The sequence below is a fragment of the Molothrus ater genome, chromosome 1 (genome assembly GCF_012460135.2).
Source record: "Molothrus ater isolate BHLD 08-10-18 breed brown headed cowbird chromosome 1, BPBGC_Mater_1.1, whole genome shotgun sequence".
Classification (NCBI taxonomy): domain Eukaryota; kingdom Metazoa; phylum Chordata; class Aves; order Passeriformes; family Icteridae; genus Molothrus; species Molothrus ater.
Genome location: NC_050478.2, coordinates 106,137,511 through 106,163,341, shown reverse-complemented (window position 1 = coordinate 106,163,341; position 25,831 = coordinate 106,137,511). Strand labels below are relative to the sequence as shown.

Here is a 25,831-nt window from a genome sequence, read left to right as displayed (position 1 = left end):
AAGGAAAAACAAAAATTAACATATTCTAGGGATAGGTACTGCTGCACTTAGAGCTGTAGAAGGCAAACAAAATGCAGATCTTGCCCTTCATTTTGGTGTATGGTATGAAATTCTGTTCCACATTCAACTGAGAACCAAAGACAGAATTAAGCTTGCCAAAGTATCTCTTCTATCCAAGGACTCCCTACCTTTCAGTGCAATAAAAAGGAAGAAAGTGAGAATGGTTGCAATAGGAGTCTATTTAGGTTCTTGTATGGATCTTAAAGCCACAACAGATTCTTAAAGCTTCTGCAAGCGAAGGAAAAAAGTACAAGCTCCTTTCAGGTACTGTTTTTTACCTGTCATCAACAAAACACATTCAAGATGACAGATAGGGCCAAAAAAATCCAGTTTAGACCACAATATCCTGAGGAGAGTGAGAAGGGCAGCAGTCAATTGGTTTGACACCTCATCAGAGCAATAAGATCCTTCTTGCATTCCAGCTCTAGGCTCACTATCGACAGGGTTGTGGGCCTCAGAAGATACCTTGCAATAACGAGAAGTTAGGAAATAAGGGACTGTGTACACAAGAAGCCCAAACCAGAAGTTTGTGAATTAAGTAAAAGCCTACAGTTTTGCATTCTATCAGTTTCATTGCTTCTCATGTTATTTACTTGAAAGAAACCCCTCTGATACAAAATATTTGTTTCCATTTCTATACCTTTAAAGCAAAATGCTGCATGGTTTGAAATTCTACAAAGACCCAACTTCTATAAGCCTACGTGAAACAATTATAACTATTAAACTGAGTGGAAACACACCCTAAATTGTTGTCATCATTTCTTGATTCAGAAGCTGGATGTTTTCTTGAGTCTTCAGACTGCATGTTCTCTGAGGCCTGGCTCATAACAGTATTAGTGAGGGGAAGATTCAGTACACTCTGGGACTCCTTGCAAGTGGTGAAGGAAAACAAAGAAAAGAAGGGTGAGAAGATATTGGATTTAAAATTAGAAATATGCTCAGTTGGCACATAAATATTCTGAAGACCCATTCAAATCAAAACATTCAAAACTCTGAAAAATCATAAAAGCTAAGAGATAAAATTTGGACCAGAAGCTTTAAAGAAATCTTATGGAAACTGAAAAAATTCATTCACATGCATAGACACAAAAATATTCTTCATACTATAATTTTCATGGTAGTTACCAACCAAAACCATCAAATAATCTCACCTGAGTCACCAACCAGTCTCAAGGCCAAGAAACATTTTTCAATGTCTTAGATTTGATTACTGCACAAAGGGAATTTATCAGACCCAAGGATTTAGATCACTGTACTAACAAAACATGAAAGGAGGAACCATGTCTCTACCCTCCTCCTCAACCCCCCCAGACAGGTCAGCACAGTTGTATCTCTTCATGCTCAAGTCAGCAAAGACTAAGCAAAAGCAAACCAAAGTAGCTTACTGGAACTCAGAATACTTTTGCAGAATTTTAATGCAAAAGAGAAAACCACTGTTTTTGTAAACAACTGGCCCAAAAAGTTGCTTATGTAAGAAATTTGGGAATACTTACAGATTCCTCTTCAACACTAAGTCCAATTGTTTCTGCAACGACTGCAGCCAAGTTAAAAGATGGCTTTGGAGCAGGATATCCTCCCACCCTTGGTTTATCTTTGTGAGTAGAAAGAAGATCACAATAAGCTACATATGCATTTTAGTATCTTGCTCGACTCACAGAGATGGTACAAACACAGAATGAAAAAGATCACAAATTAAAACTGGCATTTATGGAAATAGTTTGATCTCTGTCAGATAAAAGTCACATCTGGAAGCAGTAAGTGGCAAAAGAATTTCTGATGAGAGCAAACTGCTGTGTCAGTTTGATACAGAGAAATATGTGTCCAATTTGAATAATACAGCTCCACAGAATTAAAAATCAATGTATAAGTTGCTTTTCACACTCCTGGTCCAGGGCACAAATAGTCTGATAAAAGCACATAGAACAGAGATAATGTGTATTTATGATACAATGCTTATCTTGCATATTTTCTTGCGTATTTCCATTATTTTTCATTTGTTTTCATTAGGAAAACAACAGTTTCCCTTCTTTGAGGGGTTTACCATTACTCAGTTCATTAAACTGGGGCAAGATAATAATATTGGAAAGCACAAGAACAGCAACCACCTCAGCCCTGACTTGCATGAATAATTCCATGCTGATTCTCAGTCATTATTTAAAAAGGTTTGTACTTTATTAGGTTTCTGTGTTAAAAAAGGTTAAAGAGATGAAACCTCACTTTTAAAATATTTTTGCCTTATTTTGAATGGAATTAGAGCTAAATCTATTAATACACTTACGTGGCACAGGGGACAGTTGTGCATCACAGGTGTCTGTCACTAGTATCTCTCCTCCATGGTGAGTGCTCACTTGTGTGGAAAAGAGTGGAATTTTTCCAAACTCTAGGAAATGTGGATTTTCACATGGTGAAATTAGGTATTCTGTTGTGATAATTTTGCATAGATACAAACAATGACCTAGATCTTAAAAGCACTTCAATGTGAGATTTAATATTTCAGTATATCCAGCAATGTAAGCACATCTGATAATTTGTGACAGTGATGTGTCAGAATAAAAATAAAATGATAAATATTATATATTAATCCTTTTTCTCACAAATATGATTTCAGCCAGTCAGCCCTAAAACACTACTAACACAAAATGACACCACCATCTAGTCTGACCACATAAAAATAGTTATTCAAGCTGTATTTGGCCTGTTAATAGGGCAATAAAATTATTGAAGGATAAAACATCCAAGGCAACAATGTTCTGCATCAGCTAAGGTAACAAAAAGGTGAAAAACCTGAGATCTGAATCATGACAAACATATGCCATGCAGTCCTTTCTACCTTGATGACCAATAGCTTTTCAAAGCCATTAACTGTGAAAGGTATTCCCACCATTTCTTACATATTAAACTTTGGATTCATTTAGTAGCTTCATTTTTTATACAGAATATGGAGAGAGAAAGGTATGCTTAGAAAAGAGAAACTACTCACAGCATTAAAAATTTCAAATGCAAAATAAAGGGCATGAATAACCAGACCACCCTTTTCATCCCACAGTCATCCTATGTTTATTCTTGGGAAGAGGCTTTTAGTCAAGACCAATACTTAGATGTATTCATACTTAAAATACCTTTTTTATGCCACAAGATAAATTGACCTGGATTAAAATATTTCCTATGTATCAATAAAATACAAGCACAAAGTGCTTTATTTCACAAAAATACTTTTTGTAGACAAAATATATTAGAGTTATTTCTATGACACGTTTCTATTTCTTGACAGAACAAAGTCTGGAAATTAAAGGCACACAGTACTTCTGAATTTAAGACACAAAGCAAAAGCAAACAGTGTGGAATACAGAGAGATCGTGTAGATATCTACCAGTTCCAGTTACATTACTTCAGTTGCAGAATACTTTCAGAATGTGGCAAAATATCTGTTTCACTCTCCACTAGGTGGTGACATTGCTGCATGCACAAGTCAAACGCGAACAGATACTTTATCAGCCAATTTGCACGTAGAGAAGAAACATAGGCTGGAAAACTGTTACATTTGCATGTGCACATGGGTGAATAAAAGTAGAAGGTTGAGATAAATTCTGAGCAAATGTAACAGTTGAAATGATGTAACAGTTACTGCTATAGACTTTTTCCCCTGGACTCATGCATTATCACACAAAAAGAGAAAAAGCAGAGCAAAAAAAAGCACAGGGGTTGTTTTTTTTTTAATTTTTGCCCTTTGCAATCAAGTTTATACACCATCTTTCTCTTTAGCCCTTAAATAATTACAAAAAAAAAATACTCTTACCACTGTTGCTTTCCCTAAGTTCCAAATCTTGGGGTGTATGTTCTGCATATCGGACATGCCTATTCTCTTTTCTTCTTCTCATACGATTAACCACAGAAAATGAAGATGCTAGAACTGGAGAATCTGGAATAACTTCTTCTGCCTCCACTGCTTGCTGCTTTTGCACCCTGGAGACCAAATCAAGTGGTCAAATAAAAGCCCAAGTCAGCAAGATGAAGAGTTTTCACTTCAGCAAGCAGGACAATCACACAGTACAAGAACCCAACAATTCTGGAAATACAGCCACCTCAATAAGATTACACTGTAAAAAAGTCATATTCAACCCAGTTTTTAGATACATCTAACAAAAGATTAACAATTGCTCCATCAAGCCCAAGAACAGCATAGCCCAAGAACCCTAGCTCTTCACATTTGAAGTCAACTTACAACTGCACTATGGAAGCCCTTTTTCCCAGATGAAGCTAGGTACTGTAGAGGTTATAGCTTGTCCTCTGAAGCAGGTGCTTCTTTAACAAAAGAATGCTGAAATGGATGGATCAGTGTCTCCCCCCCTGTATGGAAATCCCTGTACATCTTCACAGTTTATGACCCCGAGATTGGCTGAGTTGGTTAGAGCATGGTGCTGGATAACACCAAGATCCTGGGTTCACTCCCTGGATGGGCCATTTGCTTAAGAGCTGGACTTGATGATCCTTGTTGGGTCCTTTCCAATTTAGGATATATTCATTGATTAGAAATGCTGCCTTAAATACAAAATAAAAGCTTTTGGACAATTTTAAATAGTACTGAATAGCACTGTATTCAAAGCAATCCCCCTCCAAAGCATTGATGTTACCTCTAACTCAACTCAAAAAGGTCTTCAGGGAATAATGTAAAAAAGCATGGAAAAAAGTAATGTAAAATACAAGATGAGCTATGAAGTTTACCTTCTCTCACACTGTCAGCTCTAGCAGCCTGCCGGAGAGTAGGTATAAAAAAACCGGTGTAACAAACAACGTCTTTTCTTTCCAAAAATTCTATCTATACATAGTGAGGAAATAACAACAAAAAAGGACTGATTTTGGATCTTTGAATTTAAATAGTTTGTTTAGTACTTCACAAGGGGCTAACTGCCCTACGGTGGTGGCAGTGAGATGTGGAAGAGGCAGTAAAAGAAAAGCACACAGAAATCTAACTCAGCCTGCTTGGTCATCTTCCTGCAATTGCATTTTCCCTTAAGATTCTCAAGAGAAAACACAGGCCAAAAGATAACTTCCTAACTATAAAGAGAAGGATATAAGATTTTGATTTAAGGGAAGAAGAGGAAATACAGATAAATTTTTGCTTGCATTGAAGCTGAACCACAACATCTTATATAAAATAAGGTAATGGAAACTTTAAAAAGCTGTCTGGCTTGAGACAAAAAGCATTTTTGCAGTTAGGCTTTTTACCACTACTAACTTGGAACACTTAATGATGAATACTGATGCACTGATGCTTTCAAGTCTTGATGAATCCCTTTTGGGATTTTGTAATTCCTCTTTTCTAGCATATTTACAAAGAAAGCACTGAAAAACTGTATTATCTACTACCAATTTCTTAAGACACAAATCAAAATAAACAACAGAGCAATATATTAATCAATTTACTTTGCAAATTTAAGTTAGCTGCTAGAGTTCTCTTTAAATTTACTGGCACACATGGCCTTGTTTGACAAATGAACCAACTAAAAATATATTTTTCTGCACCTTACTTCTATATAAACCAAGAGGTAGGATGGTTTCTACATACCATCACAGAAAAAAACCACCAAATGAAGCAGCTGCCCTACATACTGTACATCATAACTATGTAATAAATAACTTCTGAATCACAGATTTATCTGAGACCCCAGGAGAGGTTTTTGCATAAATTTCCTTGCTGCTCCCATCCATGCGTAATGAAATCTCAATGTCATAAAGGATCAGATAATACAATTCTTCTACACTTCCACTGATTTCACTTATATGGAGAATTCTCAGATTTTTATTCCTAATATTATAATGTGGTTACAAAATACAGAAGACTGCAAAAATCTGATTTCATATCATGCAGTGGAAACAATATGCTACTTTGCACCTACAATGTGATGATATTATATCAATCTAAGTTGCTAATTCTAAATAAAGTACCATGACTATAGCTCAACCAAACCAACCAAATGCAGTAGTATTAAAACTGCAGTTCCAGCCTTGTAAATTACTGTTCATCCACTCAACTCTGCACTTATTTAAATGATCACCTAACATGCAAAGCAAATAACATATTGTGACATTGGTCATTGTCAGATTTCCTGCATTGGCCAGAGATTTTTAATGGAAGCTCGGGTCATGAAGTATGTCACCCCAAGAAAATTAAATGCATACATAAAAAAGAAAGGACAACGAAGGTGCAAAGATGGAAGACAAACCAAGAAATACAAAGGAATAGGGCTGCAGTCATTCTGAACTGAACTCTAGTTGTTTCACTCCCTACTGAAGTTGAATTCTGACAGAGACAAGAAATAAGCCTTATGCATAAAAAACCTTCTGTATCAAGTCCACACATCCTGTCCCATTTCTCCCAGGCATGTACACAACTTAGTCACAGATAGGGAAAAGTGAGATAATTTTCAGATGATGTCAGACCACAACAAGAAAGAAACACTACCTCTGCCTTGCACAGTACACCACATTCACATATTAACAACAACATTAGATGGCACATTCTTACTATAGCAGATTAAAATTTCAGTCAGTTTGTAGCTCATTATTTCTATGTCTTTTTTTCCAAATTTACTATAGTATTTTTCTTTTAAAATTGCAAAATTATAATAAGTTTATTTTAAAAATGTATTGCAAGATCCTGGGACTTTTGACTATTTAAGTAACTACTTTTCTGAAGTCTTAGTCTAGGAGGAAACATAAGGTAAAGAGGCAACCAGGGAATAAAAGCATGAGATGTAAGGCTTTGCTATGCACTGTGATCAGAAGTCAAGAAAAATTTCTATGATAAATTCACTTCTCCCAGTTTTACTCCCAGTTTAAAACAAGATGCACACAGATAAAAGAAAATAAAAATCTGCACAACAGAAGGCAGCTGGGCTTATGTTGTTACGTTGTGGCAGTAGGCTATCTTATCATAGTCTATCTATCAGAAAGAGGAAACAAGATTTAAAGACTTAAAAGCTGATATTTATATTCCCAGACATTTCTACTGAGGAATGGGGGAATATCCCAAACAACCCAAAACTTACTCTAGCTCCTTCTGTAATTGCTGGAACTGTTCAGTTAACTTTTTATTCTCATCTTGTAAGTTGGTTTTTTCATTCACTGAAATTTATGGAAAAAAGTATTTAAAAAATCATTACACACATGTTAACATAATAATATTGTCCTTGAAGGAAACAGAACCAATTGTAAAATGTAATACCATGCACCTTCTCTGTGGTTTACAAAAATTAAGTTTCAAGCTAGCCATTTAAAAAGTAGTAAAATGACATGTTAGAAAAGGCAGAGGTGACACAATTACTGCATCACAACATTAGTTCTACACAATCATTAATTACTTTTGTCCACATACACACAAGTGAGACTGTGTTGTAAAGATGAGTGAACGGCTCACTTGCCTCCATGGACAAAATTGCTACCTTAGACTAAGGATAACCTATGAAATACAAAGCAATTTGAATTTGCTTTCAGCCACTAGTGCAACCATTAAGCCTTTCTTCCACGCTGTCTCAAACTAACATAGTGATAGCTCCAACTCTTCCGTCCACTTTAATTTTTATGTTTTTGTTTTTATTTTGCTGTTGTCTATTTTGCCTCTAGATTCCTCAAATTATCTTTTTCATTGTTCTACAGATCTCAAGCCAAACCCATGGGAGCCTACTGTTGTGTCACAGCTCAAGATTTGTACCTAATAGGTGCCACCTTGATTTTTAAGGTTCAGAGCTATATTTAGAGATTGGCTGTACCCTGTTTGCTGTCCATCATTCAATTCACAACTCAGAATAATTTTATGTAAGTGCTCAATATTAGAAGTCCTTAAAACACTGATGTGTTCTGTATTAGCATAGTATTTCCACAATTTACTTAAGCACCAAAAAGCTACTTTTTGTCTAGCATTTCCTGTATTTTAAATCTCATTTAATGTCTGCTTGTTCTTGACAAATAAAGACAATTAAATGATACAAAATAATTAATGGTAAGGATACCATTAACATTCAAAAATTCTGTCCTTTATTATTGTATGCTTTATACAACCAATCTTTCCAAACTCTCTTTATGAACATATTTCTGTCCTGCTTGTGTATCACCCGAAACAAACAGTGTAATTTGTGTCATATGTTCTATTTCTTGATTTCAAAATGAGCTGGCTACAAGCTGCCAGGTATAAAGCTATTTTTTGTGGCGTCAGTTGGTTATGTGACAGTTATGGGTTTACTGCAGTTAAAGTCCAAGATCAACTACAGGACACAAGCTGGATCCACTTCTGTCTGAACTTGATACTTTGCAATCACCAGTTCCTTTTGAAGTCAGTGTATTCTTAGGAAAGCTGGCAATCATTCTAGCTGTAGGAATAAACAGAAGCAGTCACATTTTATCTAAAGTAGCTACTTTACAGTGTAAGATTTTCCACGTCAGTTCACTTTCAGTATCAGCACTTCAATCTAAGAAGGTGGGTCAAATGACTAGTCACTGGTATGTTACATATTTTCAGACTGTACAGTTAAGTATCCCCTGACTGAACTTTCTGGGCTTACTAAACACACCGCATATAAATTATATCAAGTTACAGGAATAACTGGAGAACCAGTTTACAAAATAGCATGTTTTGTCTTCAGGCTTGGGGATAAAACTCACTAAGCTCAGTTATAAGTTTGAGATTCTGCTGCCGGATATTTTCAAACTCTTGCTGCTTCTTTCTCATATGTTCTTCGGTTACAGCACAGCGATCACATAACCCCGCTCTCAATCTACAATAAAATGAACAGAAAAAGGTCCCTCTGTTAAAAAAATATTGCCATGCATGAAGCAGATACCAACGTTTAACAGACCTTTTGAACAATGAAAACCAGAGAACTTCTGACAGCTGTGCAGAACACCACTAAGTACTGTGGTTTTATACATTCACATAGCAATGTTTTGAGATTTCTGAACAATCTAATACTATATGCTCTAACATTTGCATAAATGATTGTAAGTACTGGATGCTTCTAAAGCAACATGCATTACTTTATATAATAAAGTGGAGCATGCGACACCTTGCCACTGAAAACCTTTGTAAGGCATCCTACTAAAAATACTGTTAGATATAAATCACCATTTTATGTAAAGTTCATTCAAGAAAATACAAATAAGCAAATCACTTCACTAAATAGAATTACTACCTCATTTAAGAAGGATATGTACTGTCATTAAGCAAAATAATAAAATAAAAAGGACAAATAGTAATTTCACTCTTAACAACTGCCAAGCAAATGTGAAACCTTTATCTTTATCTAAGCACCAATAATTTGAAGTGGATACAAAAGTTCATGAGAGGCATTGACTCCACTGTCTCTAATAGTTCAGATTAGCTGTTTAAAATACATCCATGATCAGAAAAGGACTGGTTAGAATCACTCCATCTTACCTGACACATTCATTCATGCAATGAAATATGTGCTCATTTTATAGTTGATAAATGGAATATATTTATTTCTGGTACACAGCAAAAAGCTAACAGTGTTACCAAAGTGAAAACCAGACTCTCTTTTGCCTGCTAAATAAGAAACCAGTAAGTCAAAAGCTCTCCATTGCTGATGCTACTACATCAAGTATTAAAAAATCCCAATTAAACAAACTATGTAACTTTCCAATTTCACAGCTGAATATTGGAAATAAAACCCATACCTGTTTATTGGTGTTTTAATATTGTGGAATTATGGCAAGAGTAAAATACTGAAATGCCTTTTCATACTAGCTTATCTGAATGTGTAACAAACACAGCATTACAATCTCCTTGTATTAAGTCAGTTGAAATACTTCTTTTGTTTTTCACAATGTGAGTAATTCATCTGCTAAGGGATTAGAAAAGTCCATCCAGACCATGAATGCCTGTCTACTTACATGGTATGAAAGTTTATTACCTGCATGGCTAAAGCTTATCCGTACTGCCTTTCACAGAGAAATGGAGTTGAAAGTAAAAGTAGAGTATCACAGCTCAAAATTTGAGGTAACATTGGAATAGTGGAAAATCATTTACTATGTAATGATCTCCTGTTCCCAGAAAGCTTCTGAGAGCCTATTAACAGCAAATTTACCATATACTTTCCAAAACAGGTATAGTTTTTAAAGAAGGAAAAATGCACTGTAATTTCATGACTATTTGTTTTGCTTTGCTGCACCAGATTAAACAGAAACAAATTAGGAAAGAGTAGAATGGATCAATATGTGAGGAGAACACCTAAGTCCAAAAAAAGGTAACAGATGGAACCTATGATCAAATTCAGGTAAAACAGGCAATTGCTAAAAAAGACCCCCTCAAATTGAAACATTTCCTAGTGAGCTATTTCATTAGTTTCACAACATAGTATATAGCCTTTGGGTTTTGTACTCGTATTACATCTTGATCAATATAAAATTTAACTGTACAAAGATGGATACAAAAGAACAAACCTGAAAATGTCTGTTTGCTTCCAAGCTGCTCTATTCTAACTTCTTTTGAAACTGAACTAAACAAGCTAAGCACTTTGAAGATAACAATAGAACAGAAATTGTTATTTATTTTTATTCATTACTGATTTTATGTTTAATTATATAGATGAGATAAATAAATATATATGTTATATATTTATTGATTGCTCTTCAGAAAAATGTAAATTCTACACCTTTGCCTATAACACACTATTTGGATTGCATTAGAAAAGGACTGGCTTACTAAAACAAAAATCAATAATCCCACACCAAAACACAATAAACTCAACTTGCAAAGTATCCAGAGCTACTCTGCGAGAGCAAAACTCAACAAACTCAAAAGCCAGAAGACACTACTTCACCTGTCTTCTAAAACCTTGATAGTGTCATGAAGTGCTTTTTGCTGTTCTCTGAGCTGTTGGTTTTTGGTATAGAACTCTTCAAGCCTCTCTGCATCCCTGAAAAGAAAAGGAGGAAAAATTAGTTCTAGCTTTAAATTGCAGTAATTACTTTTTCACTAGAGAATTTTCTCTGGCATGTTTCTTTCATATCCTCAGGAAATGTGATTATCATGAGCACAAATATTATGTTGAAGATACACAAAGCTAGTGTTTCTGATTAATAATTTACAAATGACAGAGGAAAGATGCAGCTAGTTTCTAATTCATAATACAGGTGATCTTCTGTTATATACCTTTTGTTCAGGTAAAAACTAGAATTAATGACAGTCAAGACATAAAAGCTAACAATGTTCAAGCAACAATTTCAGAGAATAAACTCAAAGACTTCTCTTACACTTTACTGTGTTGTGGAGCTGAGGGGAATCTAATGGAGCTTCCACAATAAGGTTGTTTTGTTCTTGTCATATCAGTGAGTAAATTATGCAGTGTGGCAAACCACATTAAGTTTGGAAATCTCTGAAAAGTCTTTAGATCCATTAGAAGTTTACTTCCTCAAGAAGAAATTCTCTATAGAGCATGTATTCCCATAATATGTATAAAGACAAAAGAAGTCTCTTTACAAAATGCTCAGAAGCAGTTCATCTTGTAGAAAATACCTTCTCTAAAAACCAGAACTAATTAAGTGACAAAGATTATTTTCTCCTTAAAAGAGCTAAGGAAAAATAGTCATGTTAACTCCCCAGTTTCAGCTCCCTTTTAATGTTATTATCAGATCACAACATCTCTTCAAGATGAAAACATGGTACGAGTGACAACCACACAATTATTTTCTACAGGAATATTAATGTTCAATAAAAGCTAAATGCCTGAACCTGTGTAACATGACAGTGGCTAACTTCTGAGAAATTCTCAGTTCTTCTTTCTACCATGGAATGCTTTGTATATATCCGTGAAAGCAGTTGTTTGTTTTCAGTGTGCCTGAGATGGATTATTTGTGGAAGTCATGAAATCGGCTCATGAAAAGCTGTTAAGCACACACACACACACACACAAACACAGCAGGAAATGAAAACATATTTACTAACTTGATACAGTTCTTTTACACAAACAAACTTTTCATTTGGCACTATCCCTTTAACATATGTTTAGCTAACCACATTTTCATATTGCTGGCATTACAGTAGTTCAAGAAACTAGCAATCATAGGTAATAAAGTGAATGGGACAGCTGGAAGCTTCTACAGTGTACAATCACAAGCATATTTAATTAAACTGTAATTTAAGTACAGATGCTTTATTTTTCTGTACTATCACACAGGCCCACATAGGCCATTCCAACTGCATATGCAACCTATAAAACAGCTACATGCAAACAGCATGAGGGACCATTTAAGGCTTGTACTTCTACTTGGGAAACACAAAATGTTAAAGTTCTCTTACCTCAGTTCACTAACCAAGTACAGCCAGGCCATGGCAAAATTCAAAGTCTGACAAAAGCAGGCTGTATTTTCCTGATGTTTAGGACATTAAAAAATCCCTCCAACAAAAAAAACTAAAACCACAAATAATCCCCTCATTTTTCTGTTTATACCACTCACAGGAGGCTTAAAATAGCAAATTTAAAAATTGTTTCTTGTCAGTTAGATGTCATTCTATGGCATTAAGTCACTTGCAATAAATAAGGAAGATATTGATGTACACTAATACTGCATACCTTTCACCTAAACCCTGTAAAATGCCCCATGAAGACAGTAACACAACAGAAGTAACTAGGCTTTTGTTTGGGTTTTCTTTCCTTAAAATTTCAGTGCACCTGATAAACATGACAGACTCTGTGGCTATGAAGGCGCTGCATAATGGCCGGTCTCTGACCTAGGGTTTACAAGTCATTAGCTCCAATGCTAGAGTGGGATACAAAATAAGGTGCTCATTGTCAGCTTATTACCAAGTTTGAAATACTAAACCCCAGGTATTCAGATGCAGCAAGGAGAACAAGACCTCCTATGTAACACTACTGTATCCACAATGTGGCAGCTGTAGAAAGATTCCAACAAACAACGACTAACCTATTTGGTACTTGTTCAGTCACATCACTGATAATATTTCTTATCTAGAAAACTGACTGATCAATTTAAGACTCCAGAGCAGGAAAGCAACTTATGATACAGCAGGTTAATATCAAAAGTAAGAGATAATTTCATCATTTCAAATTAAAAATGAGCAACTACTTAATTTATAAATTATACTTAAGAAATAACACATCCTGTAAAGAGCTCTGTACACCTGCAGATAACTTTAGCTGAATTATTAAAGTAAGCAGGGTATTTTACACCTCTAAAGAAAGAATCCATGAAACCTTAATTGATCTTACAAGAATTGCAGCTCATCAATGGGACTCTGACTCTCCTTTAATAAATTAATCATTAGGATGAGTACTTACAAGCATCTTTCCTTTTTCAACTTAGATATTTTCAGCTGTAAGCCTGAAAAGTGGAAAGAAGAATTATATGTTATAGAATTCTGATTTTAAAAAATGAGTGAGACAATAAATTAACTCCCCGTTTACCACTGTTATCTGCAAAGAGAGACAAAAAATGTCAATAATCTGGAGAGAAAAAGGTTCCTTCTGGACTTTTTGAGTGTGTTCTACAGGATCTTGGAAACAAATATAGTCATTGTGATCTCCAGGAAATAAGGACTTAAGCAAACACACAGATTTCCACTTACACAAGTAAACAAACACCTTTGTGAAATAACCACACATGAATAGCCAGCACTGTCAATATATTTTCATTGACTATGCCCACAGAAATAGCATAAAATATGTTCTGTGTGCACATAAATTCATAATACAACACTGGAAATGAAGCATCCAATCAATGAACTGAAAAATGCTTTACAGTGTATATGCATAAAGGAAACATTAAAAAGATGTGATTCAAGGCTTTAAAGCACAGAAGGACAACATCCTTCTTTGGAGACGAGCTACCAGATTGTCTCAGTCAAAGCTTCCTTGGACTACCTGAAGGTGAATTGATGAATGATATTTCATCTGTGGCCTTTCTCCCCCATAAGAGTTCACACTCCTAACTATATTCTGAGCAGAAGGAAAAAGATTTTCAAATACAACTGATGTTCTCAGCAGGAGTGGGCAGCTGACAGCCCAGGGGACAGAACACTGTCGAGCCAATCTGCTTGCAAGGTCTTGGGTGCATTTGTATGTGCATAGAGACAAGAAGATATTTGTGGACAAAACAATTTAACAAGTGGGACACAGTGCTATGGAAATTTATGTGATATTACCCACACACAAGCTGGCCATTCCTATTCCAAATAAACAGAAATAATCAGACCCCAATGACAGAACAGTTTCTTAAACAAAAATACAAGAGAAATTTTCATATCCATCAGAAAATAACATTTCCTAGCATGGTTATTTTCTTCTAACTATGAAAAGTTGCTACCAACTTCAGGCTGAACATTAGGTGTCTTTTAAGCTCTCTTGCAAAAGCATTATGCATTTAGGATAGCAGGATAAACTTATAAAACCAGAACACTTGTAAGAAAACTTCAGACTATTTTGAATTTTAGCCTAAATACAGAGTTGATACTACATCTTACTATAGAAAATGTAGGTTAAGGCAGCTAACAGACTATTTTTTTCTCCACTACCACACTCAACTAGGAATAGCTCTAAGGGAAAAATTAATTGCTTGAGAAGGTTCACTCCTCAGGCCACTTAAAATGTCAAGCCAGCCACAGACTCAGTGAACCCATACTTGCTACAAGATGCCAGTGAGACAATGAGTTAAAAATGCAGACAGACTACTTAAAAAATTATTAGGAAATATAGCAAGATTTCTTTTATCTCCAAGTGTTCAGCACCTGTGAGAAGTTATGTTCTATCATGCAGATCAGCAGAGAAAGAGGGTTTATTTTTTTAAGCAGTTGCTATTCATCAAGTCAATTAGGCATCTGCAATTAGAACCCCTATAAAGCTTGCTTTAAAGCTGCTCCACGCCCATCGGAAGGAATGAAGCTGCACAACAATGCATCTCCTGTATGAACAGGTAGTCTGTTCAGCAAGTATTTAGGATTGTAACTTTGGCAACCTGAGCAACCAATTGAAGAGGCAGGGCTCAAAAGGCCCAGCACTGTGCTACAGGTAACACTATCTCCTCTCTCACCTGAATTCAGGAGGAACTAAACTAGTTACTTAAAGGTTGCATTTTTTCTTAGTTCAAATGACTGCAATGAGAAGGCAGGAAACCAGCCTGATACATTTATCCAAGAGCCTTGAATTACTCCATCTGCTGTAGTCTCTTCCTTTTACTTTTCCAGAGCATTGAGAGTTTTTAAGCATGCTCATTTAAGGAGCTTGGGTTTTTCAGATTTCATTATTTAACACAGGGAGCACATAAAACTCTGTGGAACTACACTATGTCCCTTCCCAATTCAATTTTATCTTTTACACAATATTTTTATGGAATAGACAAGCTGTAGATTTATATAATCTACATTACCTAAAGCTTGTAAGTGCATTAGTAAATGACACCTATTAAAGCAACAGAGACTTTATTTAAACTATCATTAGGCAGATTAATTAAATTATTTTATGAAACTTGCTATGTGATTAGACTATATGGCTGTAATATTTCAATTAATGACTATGATAATTTCTATTTTGATGAATTTTCAAAAGCATTAAATGCACTTCCTTAATGCTGACAGTGCCTGGGAAGACCACAGACTCTTTATCACTGAAGATTTCTTGAAACAAGTTGGACAAGCTACTGTCAGCAATGACACAGACATAATCCTACCTCAAGGGTACAGAGATGGACTAGATGACCTCCTAAAATCCCTTCCAGCTCTGTTTTCTATAATTACTTACTTTTGAGGAACTTCCAGCCATTTCCTTTCCTACAGCAATCTACCAATGAGATTGCTTTCCTTCTAAGTCTCTCCTTCTATGACTACAATTTCTTGTATGTAAAACACTGCTCACATTTCTATGCCAATATATATTTTTAGTACAGAGTTTTAGATTTAAATTAATCCTCAGAAACCATCTCAATCCACGTGCAGCAAGCATCTATATAATTATTTCAAGCAAGAGGTAAGGATTACCACCTGTAGAAATAAATCACTTTACAAAAAGCATTATTGAATTCCTTTGAATCTTCTGGGCACTATGGAAGTATCCCACACATAGGAAATAAAAGCAAAGAGTTTTAATGACCATTATTCTGAGTTGTTAAGCACTTCTGAACTCCATGAAAAGTCAACTTACACTGACCATAACCAGTATTTTGGAAACTGGGATGTAGGTGTTCTACCCATTGTTTCATAATGAATTTAACTTAAATAATAGCTACTTTCAGCTGAAGAAGGCCAAAATTTGGATCTTTTTGGAAGTGATCAGTTTAAAAGAACAAGAAGCTGGATTTCTTTACATAATGGTGAAAAAACACACCCTTTACAATATAGTAATACTGAAATTCAATAAAATCCCTTTCAATTTGCATGAGTTTAAAGTATTCTTCAGTCTACATTTTAAAGGTACAACTCGTATAGCATTTCTGACCATGTCAAGTTCATGTGTCATAAATTCTACTTTTCATGGATTTTAAATAAGTATTCCACCATTTCAGTGTTCAGTACATTGTACATGAAAGAAGCTTTTCCAACAACTACTAACTTTCCCTTAATCCACCTTCTACCACCTTTAAAATAATTTTTGCTGACATTCAGATTGGAAACTCATGAGTCAATTTTAATTCTTATTTATAGACTTCAGAAACAAGCAAAGTCTAGGCAAGTCTGTGTTTGATGTTTCTAAAATATCTTCCAGTACCATTTTCTATAAGAGGATCCCCACCTTCTGAAAAAATTAACTATCCTTCAGGCATGTCTTTGATGTTATCATGGAATACCTAATTTTACCTAACACAGTGTGGGACATACTGACAAAGGGCTAGGCATGAAAAAGACTGCCTGGTGGCAAAATTACCTGGCCACACCCTGCATGCATTCTAAAGAGTATCTTGCTTGCATAAAGAAAACCCAAACTTGAAAATCACGTGCTGCACACCCCAAGAAACTAGAGAAAGGGTCACTTAACATAAGTCTCTACATCAGAGCTTTTTGTTTGTTAAGTTTTTGTTGTTCAGACATGCCATAGATTGCCAGATCCCATTCTGTCAGTACTTCCGTGTTTATCTGTGGTTGACATCACACCCACTCCAAAAAGAACCATCAACAATTTAAAAAATTATTATTAAAAAAAGTGTTTTTTTGTAAAACTGTAGCCCATATGTTAATGTAAAGAAATGCTACTGTCTGCTAGAGTTTTTTTCTAGTTGCCATATTGGCAAGCTTTTTGGTTGCTTGTTTGGTCTGGTTTTTTTAATAATCAACAACAAAGTGTCACAGCCTAGTGCTGCAAATAATTGAATCAAGGCTTTCAGTAGGAGGCATGTAACATTTATTAATTATAAAACAATCTCCAAGAGTTTTTGAAACCAAGAAGTGATGGTCTAACTGGGCCAAAATGGACAGACCTGAAACTGTTTTGAGGTTAGCAGAAACAACCAAGACCACTAAAATGCCCTAGGTAAAGATCCACTTGCATAACTACAGCTCTTAAATCACAAAAACTCAACTACTTTTATTCCAGCCTAATATAAATACTATTTCATACATAAGGAAAAACTTCTTCGAAGACACAGTCTAATATTGTTTCAATTCCATCCAAAAGAATGGATCGTGTGAGTTTAGATTAGCAGAACAAAATGTTAACTTATTTAATGTTTTTAGCAAAAAGCCCTTACGAATGCTCCTTTTAAAACAATATTACAATAGCAATATATGTAGTGCAATAATTCATCTTTTTTTAATTACTGAAGAATGAAGAGACACTAACAGCCAATCTGTAGTAAAATTGTTATTACAAGTCACATAATGTATGAATAATCAAATTATAAAAACATTACAAATTTTGTTGAGAAAATGTAGAACACTAAAATCTGAAGAAATGATTTTCACTTCAGTAACATTAATCTGCAGTGTGATTTTGCATAAGTTAGGGGAAATAAACAATGCAAATAATTTTAATGTATCTGAAGTAACTAAAGCCAAAAGAAAAAGAAAATAATCCATTGAATTACATGGTTTGGAGATTTGAATCACAATCCATTAAAGGTAAAGTAACACATAGATATTTTGTAGGCAAGCAGAGACTCCATGTAACATTGTGTTACTTTTTCTTCACTGACCGAGCAAATCATTTATGTGTGTTGATAGTTTAATCCTGTTAAACCAGGCTTAGGTGGTCAATCTCTAAGGATCATTTGTAATCATCAGGTCCAACTTTCTGCATAACTGAAAACATTAAAAATCTATTTAGTTCCATGCAGAGTATTTTGGTTCAAAGTTTTCCTGTGGTAACTGACAAACATCAACTTTAACCTGAAACCCAACCTTCAGTGATTTACCTTGTACTTCTTTATCATGACATTCCTTCAGTTTGGACCACAGTTCTTTGAAGAAATCTCCTGCAGGTTCTGCAGAACTAGGGCTGCCACAGCTTCCTCCAGATGCATTCATATTGCTTTTTCCTGCTCCCAGTTTCTTTGACTTGCAGAACTGGCTCACTCTCAAACTTGATATTTTAAATTACATAGTTATGAAACTGTTTCTGAAGAGGGGTGTACATCTGTAACAACAGAATGAAAACACTTACATTTGAATTTATCAGAGCATAACTTGTAGCCATAGATGAAATGCAAAGTTTACTTATCCTTGTTGAGGATATATATTTATATACTTTCATAGTGACAGTGACCCTGAAAGCTAAGTATTGCTGCAGGTAATTACAAACTGATATTTGCTAAGTATTTTGCTGCAGGTAATTACAAACTAACAGAATTTTCCTTCCCTTAAAAAGCTATCAACTTAAAATTAGATTAAAACACTTAAGAGTCTTTATTTTTTTTCTTATCTAAAGATAGAATAATACCAAATTCCTGTTTTCCAAAAGTAAGCCATAGTACCAAAATCTGGCTGTCAGCAATAGAATTTGTCATAAGTTTTATCAGAGATGGATTTGTCTATACACATCCTTTATATAAATTTGGATTCAAATGACACGCTTTTGTAAAGAAAAGCTCACATCCCCTTCAAGTGTTCACAATTCTATATTAAAATGATTCCCATTCCCTGATGAAAAAAAAGAATTGGAGAGTAATCACAAAAATCTATAAATCGCCAAAACATTAATATTTGAGAAGAACAATCAAAGTCAGCTATCTCTATCTTAGAAGCTTGACTGCCTACAAAATTTAGGATAATCATACCCATAATTCTCAAAAACCCAAAAAAAGGGGTTTTTTTTACAGAGATGATGCCCTCAGGCAAACTACAGAGGAAGCATGGTACTCAGATCTGGCTCTGAGCCAAGGCAAGATTCAATTCTACTGGCACTGGGTGTCCAATACTGAAATACTCCTGTAATCTCTGTCCTTCCGTTTCCCTGCGTGAAACTGGACATTCTAAGTTTTCCCCATTTTTATGCAGTCAGTTTAAAACAAACACTTCTGAACAGGGACTGTAATTACCAGGTGGACATCGCTATCTCTATGACCTTGTAATATAAAATGCAGTAAGGAAAAAAAGATATTTTGTACTATTCCTGAATTAGCAACTTGAGCAAGCAAACCACCATGCCTACACTAACAAATGGAAGGAACAATTTGCTCTCAAATTTTTGAGGTATAAGTTGTAGTTCAGATGATACAAGGCCTATGATTAGTCAAGAAGCTGCATTTCCTATCTTGAAAGCCTTCAAACAACTTAGAGTATCAGAATGCAGCTGCTGGTTTAGCTGGTCCCCCAGATTTACCACAGCAAAATGTTCAGTCCAGTGGTCAGTAACCAAGTGTAGGGCCTGCAGGCTTTGGTTCCACTCTCCTGTCTCATCTCTCTGTGCACTGTTTTAAGTCACTTTTTTGCAGTCTGGCTGTCTTTACAATGGAATAAAAGTAATGGAACAAAACATTATTCTCAACAGAAACACTCGAACTGTATGTTTTCTATAGTATAAGGATATTTAAATGTTACAATAATGAAGCCAGCAGCTCCACATTTGCTTTAACCTGCTCTGTCCATAGCAAATTCAGTGCCTATTTCAGGATATGGCTTCATGTTAACAAATGCTATCTTCAGAGAAATCCTTAATAGAAAATAAAATTACCCTGTGAAATTAGCAATGCCTACAAGTCTTCAACAGAAGTTGAACAGTGATTTGCTTGCATCTTTGCAGCTGAAATGCTCCACTTTGTGTGCAGCCACATTAAGCCATCTTACAACACTTCTTTGTGGAACCAATTGCCTAGTGAAATTAGGAATGACTTTTAAACTCTGCTTTACACCTTCAACAGATGTTTCAGGATCAAGCTTTTTCTCTATCAAGCACTAGGGCAGTGAAAACCACACACTTGCTTTCACTTACTGTTTCAGATTTAAGTCTGTCAGATGACTCAACCCCATGGAAAAGTCACCTGACTCTAGACAATAAATGGTGTCTGTAGTGTTTGTTTTGGGTTTTTTTTCCCCAAGATGACTGCAAAAAAAAAAATACACAAAACCCACTCAACGTTTCTGCAAATTATTAGTGCATCAACCGACTATAAGTAGGGAAAAAAATAGCAAGGCATTTTCCCAAGCTTCATCTGCCCAAAGATCCCAAAATGATACATTGCTTCCTGCAGGTGCTCAACCTCCCTTAAAGCACAGGGCCCGCAAGAAGCGTTCAAGTGGAGCCTTTGACAGGCCTGGGCAGCTGCACAGGTGTAAAAGTGACGGCTTAGTCTCCAGCCCTAAGGAAGCGCTTTCCAGTCCTTAGGGGGTAAAAGCGCCAGAGCTGGATGTACGGACACTTGCAGGCAGGGACAGCACTGGAAGCTGCTTGGCGGGGGGGGATGCACAGAGCCAGCCCCTCTCCCGATGTCATGCTCTGCTGCTATCCTGCCGACTGCCGCTTTCATAGAACCACCTGAAAGCGTCCATTTATTTCCCTCTTCTTCCACAACCCAACTCCCTCCGGCACCGTCAGGCTTTCCACGGCCTCACCAGTGATTGCCTCCAGGAATTCATCAGCACCGATAAAGGCGCCGAGGCCGCTTATCGGTGCTGATACCTTTCAGCCGGGGCCACACCGCCCCTCCGGGATTCGGGGGAGCACACGGCTCCCTGATCCCCGCCGGCTGCTCCTACAAACTCAACTCTGCTGCACTTCCCGGCGGTGCACTTCGCTCTCCTTTCCCTCTTGCACCAACACCGCACATAAAACTCACTCGATAGACACGCCGGGATGCTCTGGGAAATCCTGCCATGACCAACACTTGGGAGTTTCCCGCCAGGCTCGGGTCACACCCCGCAGCCGGGACGCCAGAGGAGCGGTATGGCATGTCCCACAAGCCGCTTGTCCCGAGCGGCGGAAGCCTCCCAGACGGAGAGAACGGGGCTCCCTCGGGCAGGCGGGGCAGCGCCTGAGGAGCGCCCGGCGGGGTCCCGGGGCCGGTGGGGCCGTGGCGGGCCCGTCCCCGGGGCGGAGCGGGGGCGGCGCGCTCGCGGTCGCTCCCCGGCGGAGGATGAGGAGAGCGCGCGCCGTTACCTGGTTGGCTCCCGGCGGCTCCGCGCGCCGGCGGCGGGAAAAAAGGAAAAACCGCAGCGAGCGCCTTCCCCGCCCGGGGAGGAGGGGCCGCGGGCAACTCTCGCGAGGCTTCTGCGCGGCTCTCGCGAGAGAAGGGAGCGTGAGCCCCCGTCCCGGGCGGTCGCCGGGGGGTTCGGGTGGCGGGGGTGGCACAGTGACAGGGTCACAGGATGAGCTGGGTTGGAAAAGAGCACTGAGATCATCGAGTCCAGCCTTTGACCGAACACCACCGTGTCAACTAGACCACAGCACTGAGTGCCACGTCCAGTCTTTATCACCTTCAGTGAGGGTGGCTACCACCTCCCTGGCAGTCCATTCCAGTGTCTAATCACCCTTTCTGTGAAGAAACTCTTCCTAATGTCCAACCAGCCTCCTCTGGAGCAACCTGAGGCCACTTCTTTTTGTCCTGTCACTTTTGCCTGGGAGGAAAGGTTGACCCCACTTGGCTGCACCCTCCTTCCTGGTGGTTGTGGAGATCCATAAGGTCTCATCCGAGCCTCCTCCAGGCTAAACAGCCCCTGCTCCCTCAGCAGCTCCTCATGGCCATATGCTCCAGACCCTTCACCTGCTTTGCTGCCCTTCTCTGGACAGCTCCAGCACCTCAATGTCCTTCCTGAAGTGAAGCGCCCAAGCCTCATGGCCTCACCAGTGCCAAGTACAGGGTCCTGCTGGCCACACTATTTCTGACACAGGCCAGGATGCCATCGGCCTTCTTGGCTGCCTGGGCACACTGCTGGCTCGTGTTTGTTTATCAACGTCACCAGGTGTTGTCTTAGCCCTCTCCTCCTCTGGCCCAGTACTGGGCTTTCCACAGAGAGCTGCCAGAGGAAAGCAAAGGGGATAAGCCAAGCCCTGGCTGGTGCCACAGTTCAGTGTCACAGCAGGCACAGAACACTGTGGAAAATCAAGGGTGTTAGCGGGAGCCTGCATTGAAACAAATGTTGCCCCTGCCTTCCTGAAAGAAATTCTTGCTGGTTTAGATGTAAAAAGGATCATCGGGTGTACTACTGTGCCAGAAGTGGTCTTGCCTTTAAAACTATGCTGTTAAATTTATCAGTGCCCCAGGATTCATATTCTGGTTGCTGGGGCTTACACACAGAAGTATGTGGGGGGGCTTCCCCCCATCCTCTTGACCTTAACAGTTTCGTGGCTTGTCATTTTACTGTAAAACAGGGCAGCCTAGGCATATTTTTGTGTTTTATGTGAGTATGGAAACCAGTAGGCACATATAATTAGTACGGTATAAGGTTGCTGAACTTTTTTGTTACTTCTCAGTGTTATATTTTTTTTGCCCAAATTGCAGATCAATTTTCCTTCATTCATTGGGACCAGCCCTGCTGTCTGCAATGAGATAAACCTCTTGATTTTAGGTAGTTCTTAGTGATGAAATAGAAACAAAACAGAGTTTTTCACTATTACTATTCTGTCTTCACGTGATTCCACTGGACCATTTTGGTATGTATAGGAACTCATGCAGAGACAGCTTGGTGGCATGACTAGAATACATAATAGTGATCAGTTTGGAAGGGACAGTGCTGCAAACTTATACTTTCTAGATTGTTAATAGCAATATTTAAAAAGTTAAGTGTTCAGGTATTTCATAATTGTTAGTAGCTGTTCCATCTAATTCTTTTTACATTACTCAGATCACTCAGGTCTCAAGAAAACATAAATAAGGAGCTACAGCATAAATAAAACTGTATCCGAAATACTATTTCAACATTTTTGAGGTATTTTGAAATACTGTCAGACGGGAGATGACACATGATTCAAGCTTCAAATCTGTTGTTCCCCACTGTTGAAAATATTCTTTGTTTCCATCAAGTACGTACCATGAATTCTGAAGTATTTTGAAAAAATCATGTACTTAACTTTTCTGCTCATTCCTCATCATTGTTTAAACACTTATTTTTTGACTTAAATAAAAGAAACATGTTGTTCAGGAGCTCAGCAGCAGATTACTTATTGTAGGATCAAATTGTAAGTTTGATGCATTATCAGATCAGTAGACATATGATGGAACTAAAATTAGCTAGGTGTTTTGGAGAAAGCTGTCATGTCATAATAGGTTGTGATAGACACTCCAGTCTTTCTAAATAATGCTTGTTGGCAGCTTTTCATTCTACTTTTGAAACTTCTGTAATCTAAAAGTTTGTGATGTAGGCAAGCAATCATTTCCTCATGTTAAGAGATGTCTTAAATCTATGCACAGATCTGATAAGTAGAAATAAAGTAGCCCTCTTGCTGATCAATCAGATATTTTACCATAAACTGTACCTTTCTTACTATTTATAGGAAGCACTCTGGCAAATAATTATGTCATCCCTTTTATTGCCCAATAAACTCTGAGCTGTTTGTTTTCATATTCTCTCATGTTGATCTTTACAGCAGTATAAATCCACTGACTTCTACAGTGTTATCCTTATCTACTCTGCAGTAAGTGAAAACGGATTAACGTTAACGGTTGAACTTTAGTTTTATCTCCCTTCCAGATTTATTTGATTTTATGTACTTCATAATCACATAGGTGGCCACTGAATAAATTCCTGGCTCATTGAATGTGCCAGAAAACTACTGGAGAGTCTGATAGTCCACATTCACACACTGGGTGTCTTGAGATGACTAGTCTAACTGGAACTGCATCTCATTCACCCCGTAAGAGTAAACACACACACCTAGACAATAAAACTGTGGGAAAAATGCTTCACCGTTGCTGCGCTTGAACAGATATGAAACTTCCTGTGGTGTCATGGCTTGTGTCCAGATTTCAAAATAACCCTTACTGTGGCACATTGAACTAGGTGACAGAACCCTTATCCATGAGCAATTCTGAAAAGCAGGAATCTTATTTTGTCCTAGCCCATTTTAGACCTGGATGGTCTGAACTGTTTAATCCTATAATAGTAGGTGGAGCTGTCAATTTTCAGTTACAGTTTAGTGGCAATGCCTTTCTTCTTGATGACTGGACTATTTACCAGCAAATCAGCTAATAAATGAAGTTCTATTGTGAGAGTACTGCAATGTGCAGCACAGATAAAATTAAAAATAGCCTTTAATTCACACACACACCCCTCCCTTTTTGAGGGGTAGTACAGAGGCTGCATCAGTGTTTCTAACCACTCAGGTAGCAGCAGAGAACATACTTCACTGCATACGCATACAGAGTAGGGCTAAAAGATATTAGCAGAAAAGCTTACTCTTTTTTTGTTTCTATTACTTTAAATTTAGATGTAGAGATTAAAACCAGCTAATAATTACAATAGGAAGTCCAATTTAAATATTTTATTTGCTTTATGCACAAAGGTAACTATTTCATTCTTTGCATATATATATGTATGTGTGTATAAAATAAATATATATGTGTGTGTGCATAAAATAAAATAGTGAGGTCTTTATGAATTTGCATCACATTTAATAGATCACACATACATATACATGGCCAGTGTGTTCACAACCTCCTCGACTTGCAGATCTGCAACTGAAGGATAAATATATTGTTTAATTCTCTGGTCGTGTTCATTTAATGCACTTTATGTGGCAATTGCCAAAAAGACCATCAAAGGAGCCTAACTTCAGATGCAGTAAATAAGAATATGTGGCACAGTTCAGCTGCTACCTAAGTGGGATTTGAACTGGAAGTGTTGGAACTGGAAGTGCTTTGAGTAGCATGATTTTTTACAGCTGGGAAGGCACACAGGCAACAGACCCCACCACTGCTGTCTGGCACAGGTGGTTGCTCTCTGTGGAAAAATAGGGAGGAGCCACTCCATCACCCCACTAGTTGAATTTGATTCTTCTCAAGCTGCTTGCGTAGCCCCATTTGAAACTGAGCCAAGATCAAATTTCCCGATGCCAGTAACACTGTTCATTTTAAGGAACCCTCTTCTTTGAAGTGCTTTCACTGCTCCTCATCTATAGTCAGAAACTGCCAGGGCTTACTCAACTCAAACTCTCAGGTCTCTTAGGAAGACCTGATGGAGGGGGAAAAAACCAAAAAGGGCAATGTGAGGGATACAGTTGCAGGACCCCAGTTCCTGGTCTTCAGGCTCTAAGCAGAAGCACCTATTTGTGTTAGCTGCATGTTTTGTTCATACTGATGTTACTCAGGATAACATGACCAGTTTGATTAGTTATGCATATTTATCTCAGCTTTGGAAGGCTGAAGTAAAAGTTAACAGATCTGT

The 25,831-nt window shown here is 37.5% G+C and overlaps 1 protein-coding gene across 1 annotated transcript in view; it reads right to left on the bottom strand.

Annotated features, from left to right (window-relative positions):
- The window catches only part of RBBP8 (RB binding protein 8, endonuclease), a 34,224-nt gene extending 12,741 nt beyond the window's left edge, over nt 1-21,483 (bottom strand). Inside the window, exons 1-10 of the mRNA XM_036379166.2 lie at nt 21,289-21,483; nt 18,430-18,650; nt 13,374-13,416; nt 10,896-10,991; nt 8,719-8,831; nt 7,110-7,185; nt 3,857-4,023; nt 2,339-2,440; nt 1,554-1,651; nt 801-928 (exon numbers count right to left, since the gene is read on the bottom strand). Coding sequence (XP_036235059.1) covers nt 801-928; nt 1,554-1,651; nt 2,339-2,440; nt 3,857-4,023; nt 7,110-7,185; nt 8,719-8,831; nt 10,896-10,991; nt 13,374-13,416; nt 18,430-18,541 — 935 coding nt within the window. The 5' untranslated portion in view covers nt 18,542-18,650; nt 21,289-21,483. The remainder of the gene's footprint in view (nt 1-800; nt 929-1,553; nt 1,652-2,338; nt 2,441-3,856; nt 4,024-7,109; nt 7,186-8,718; nt 8,832-10,895; nt 10,992-13,373; nt 13,417-18,429; nt 18,651-21,288) is intronic.
- Nucleotides 21,484-25,831: the final 4,348 nt, after the last annotated feature.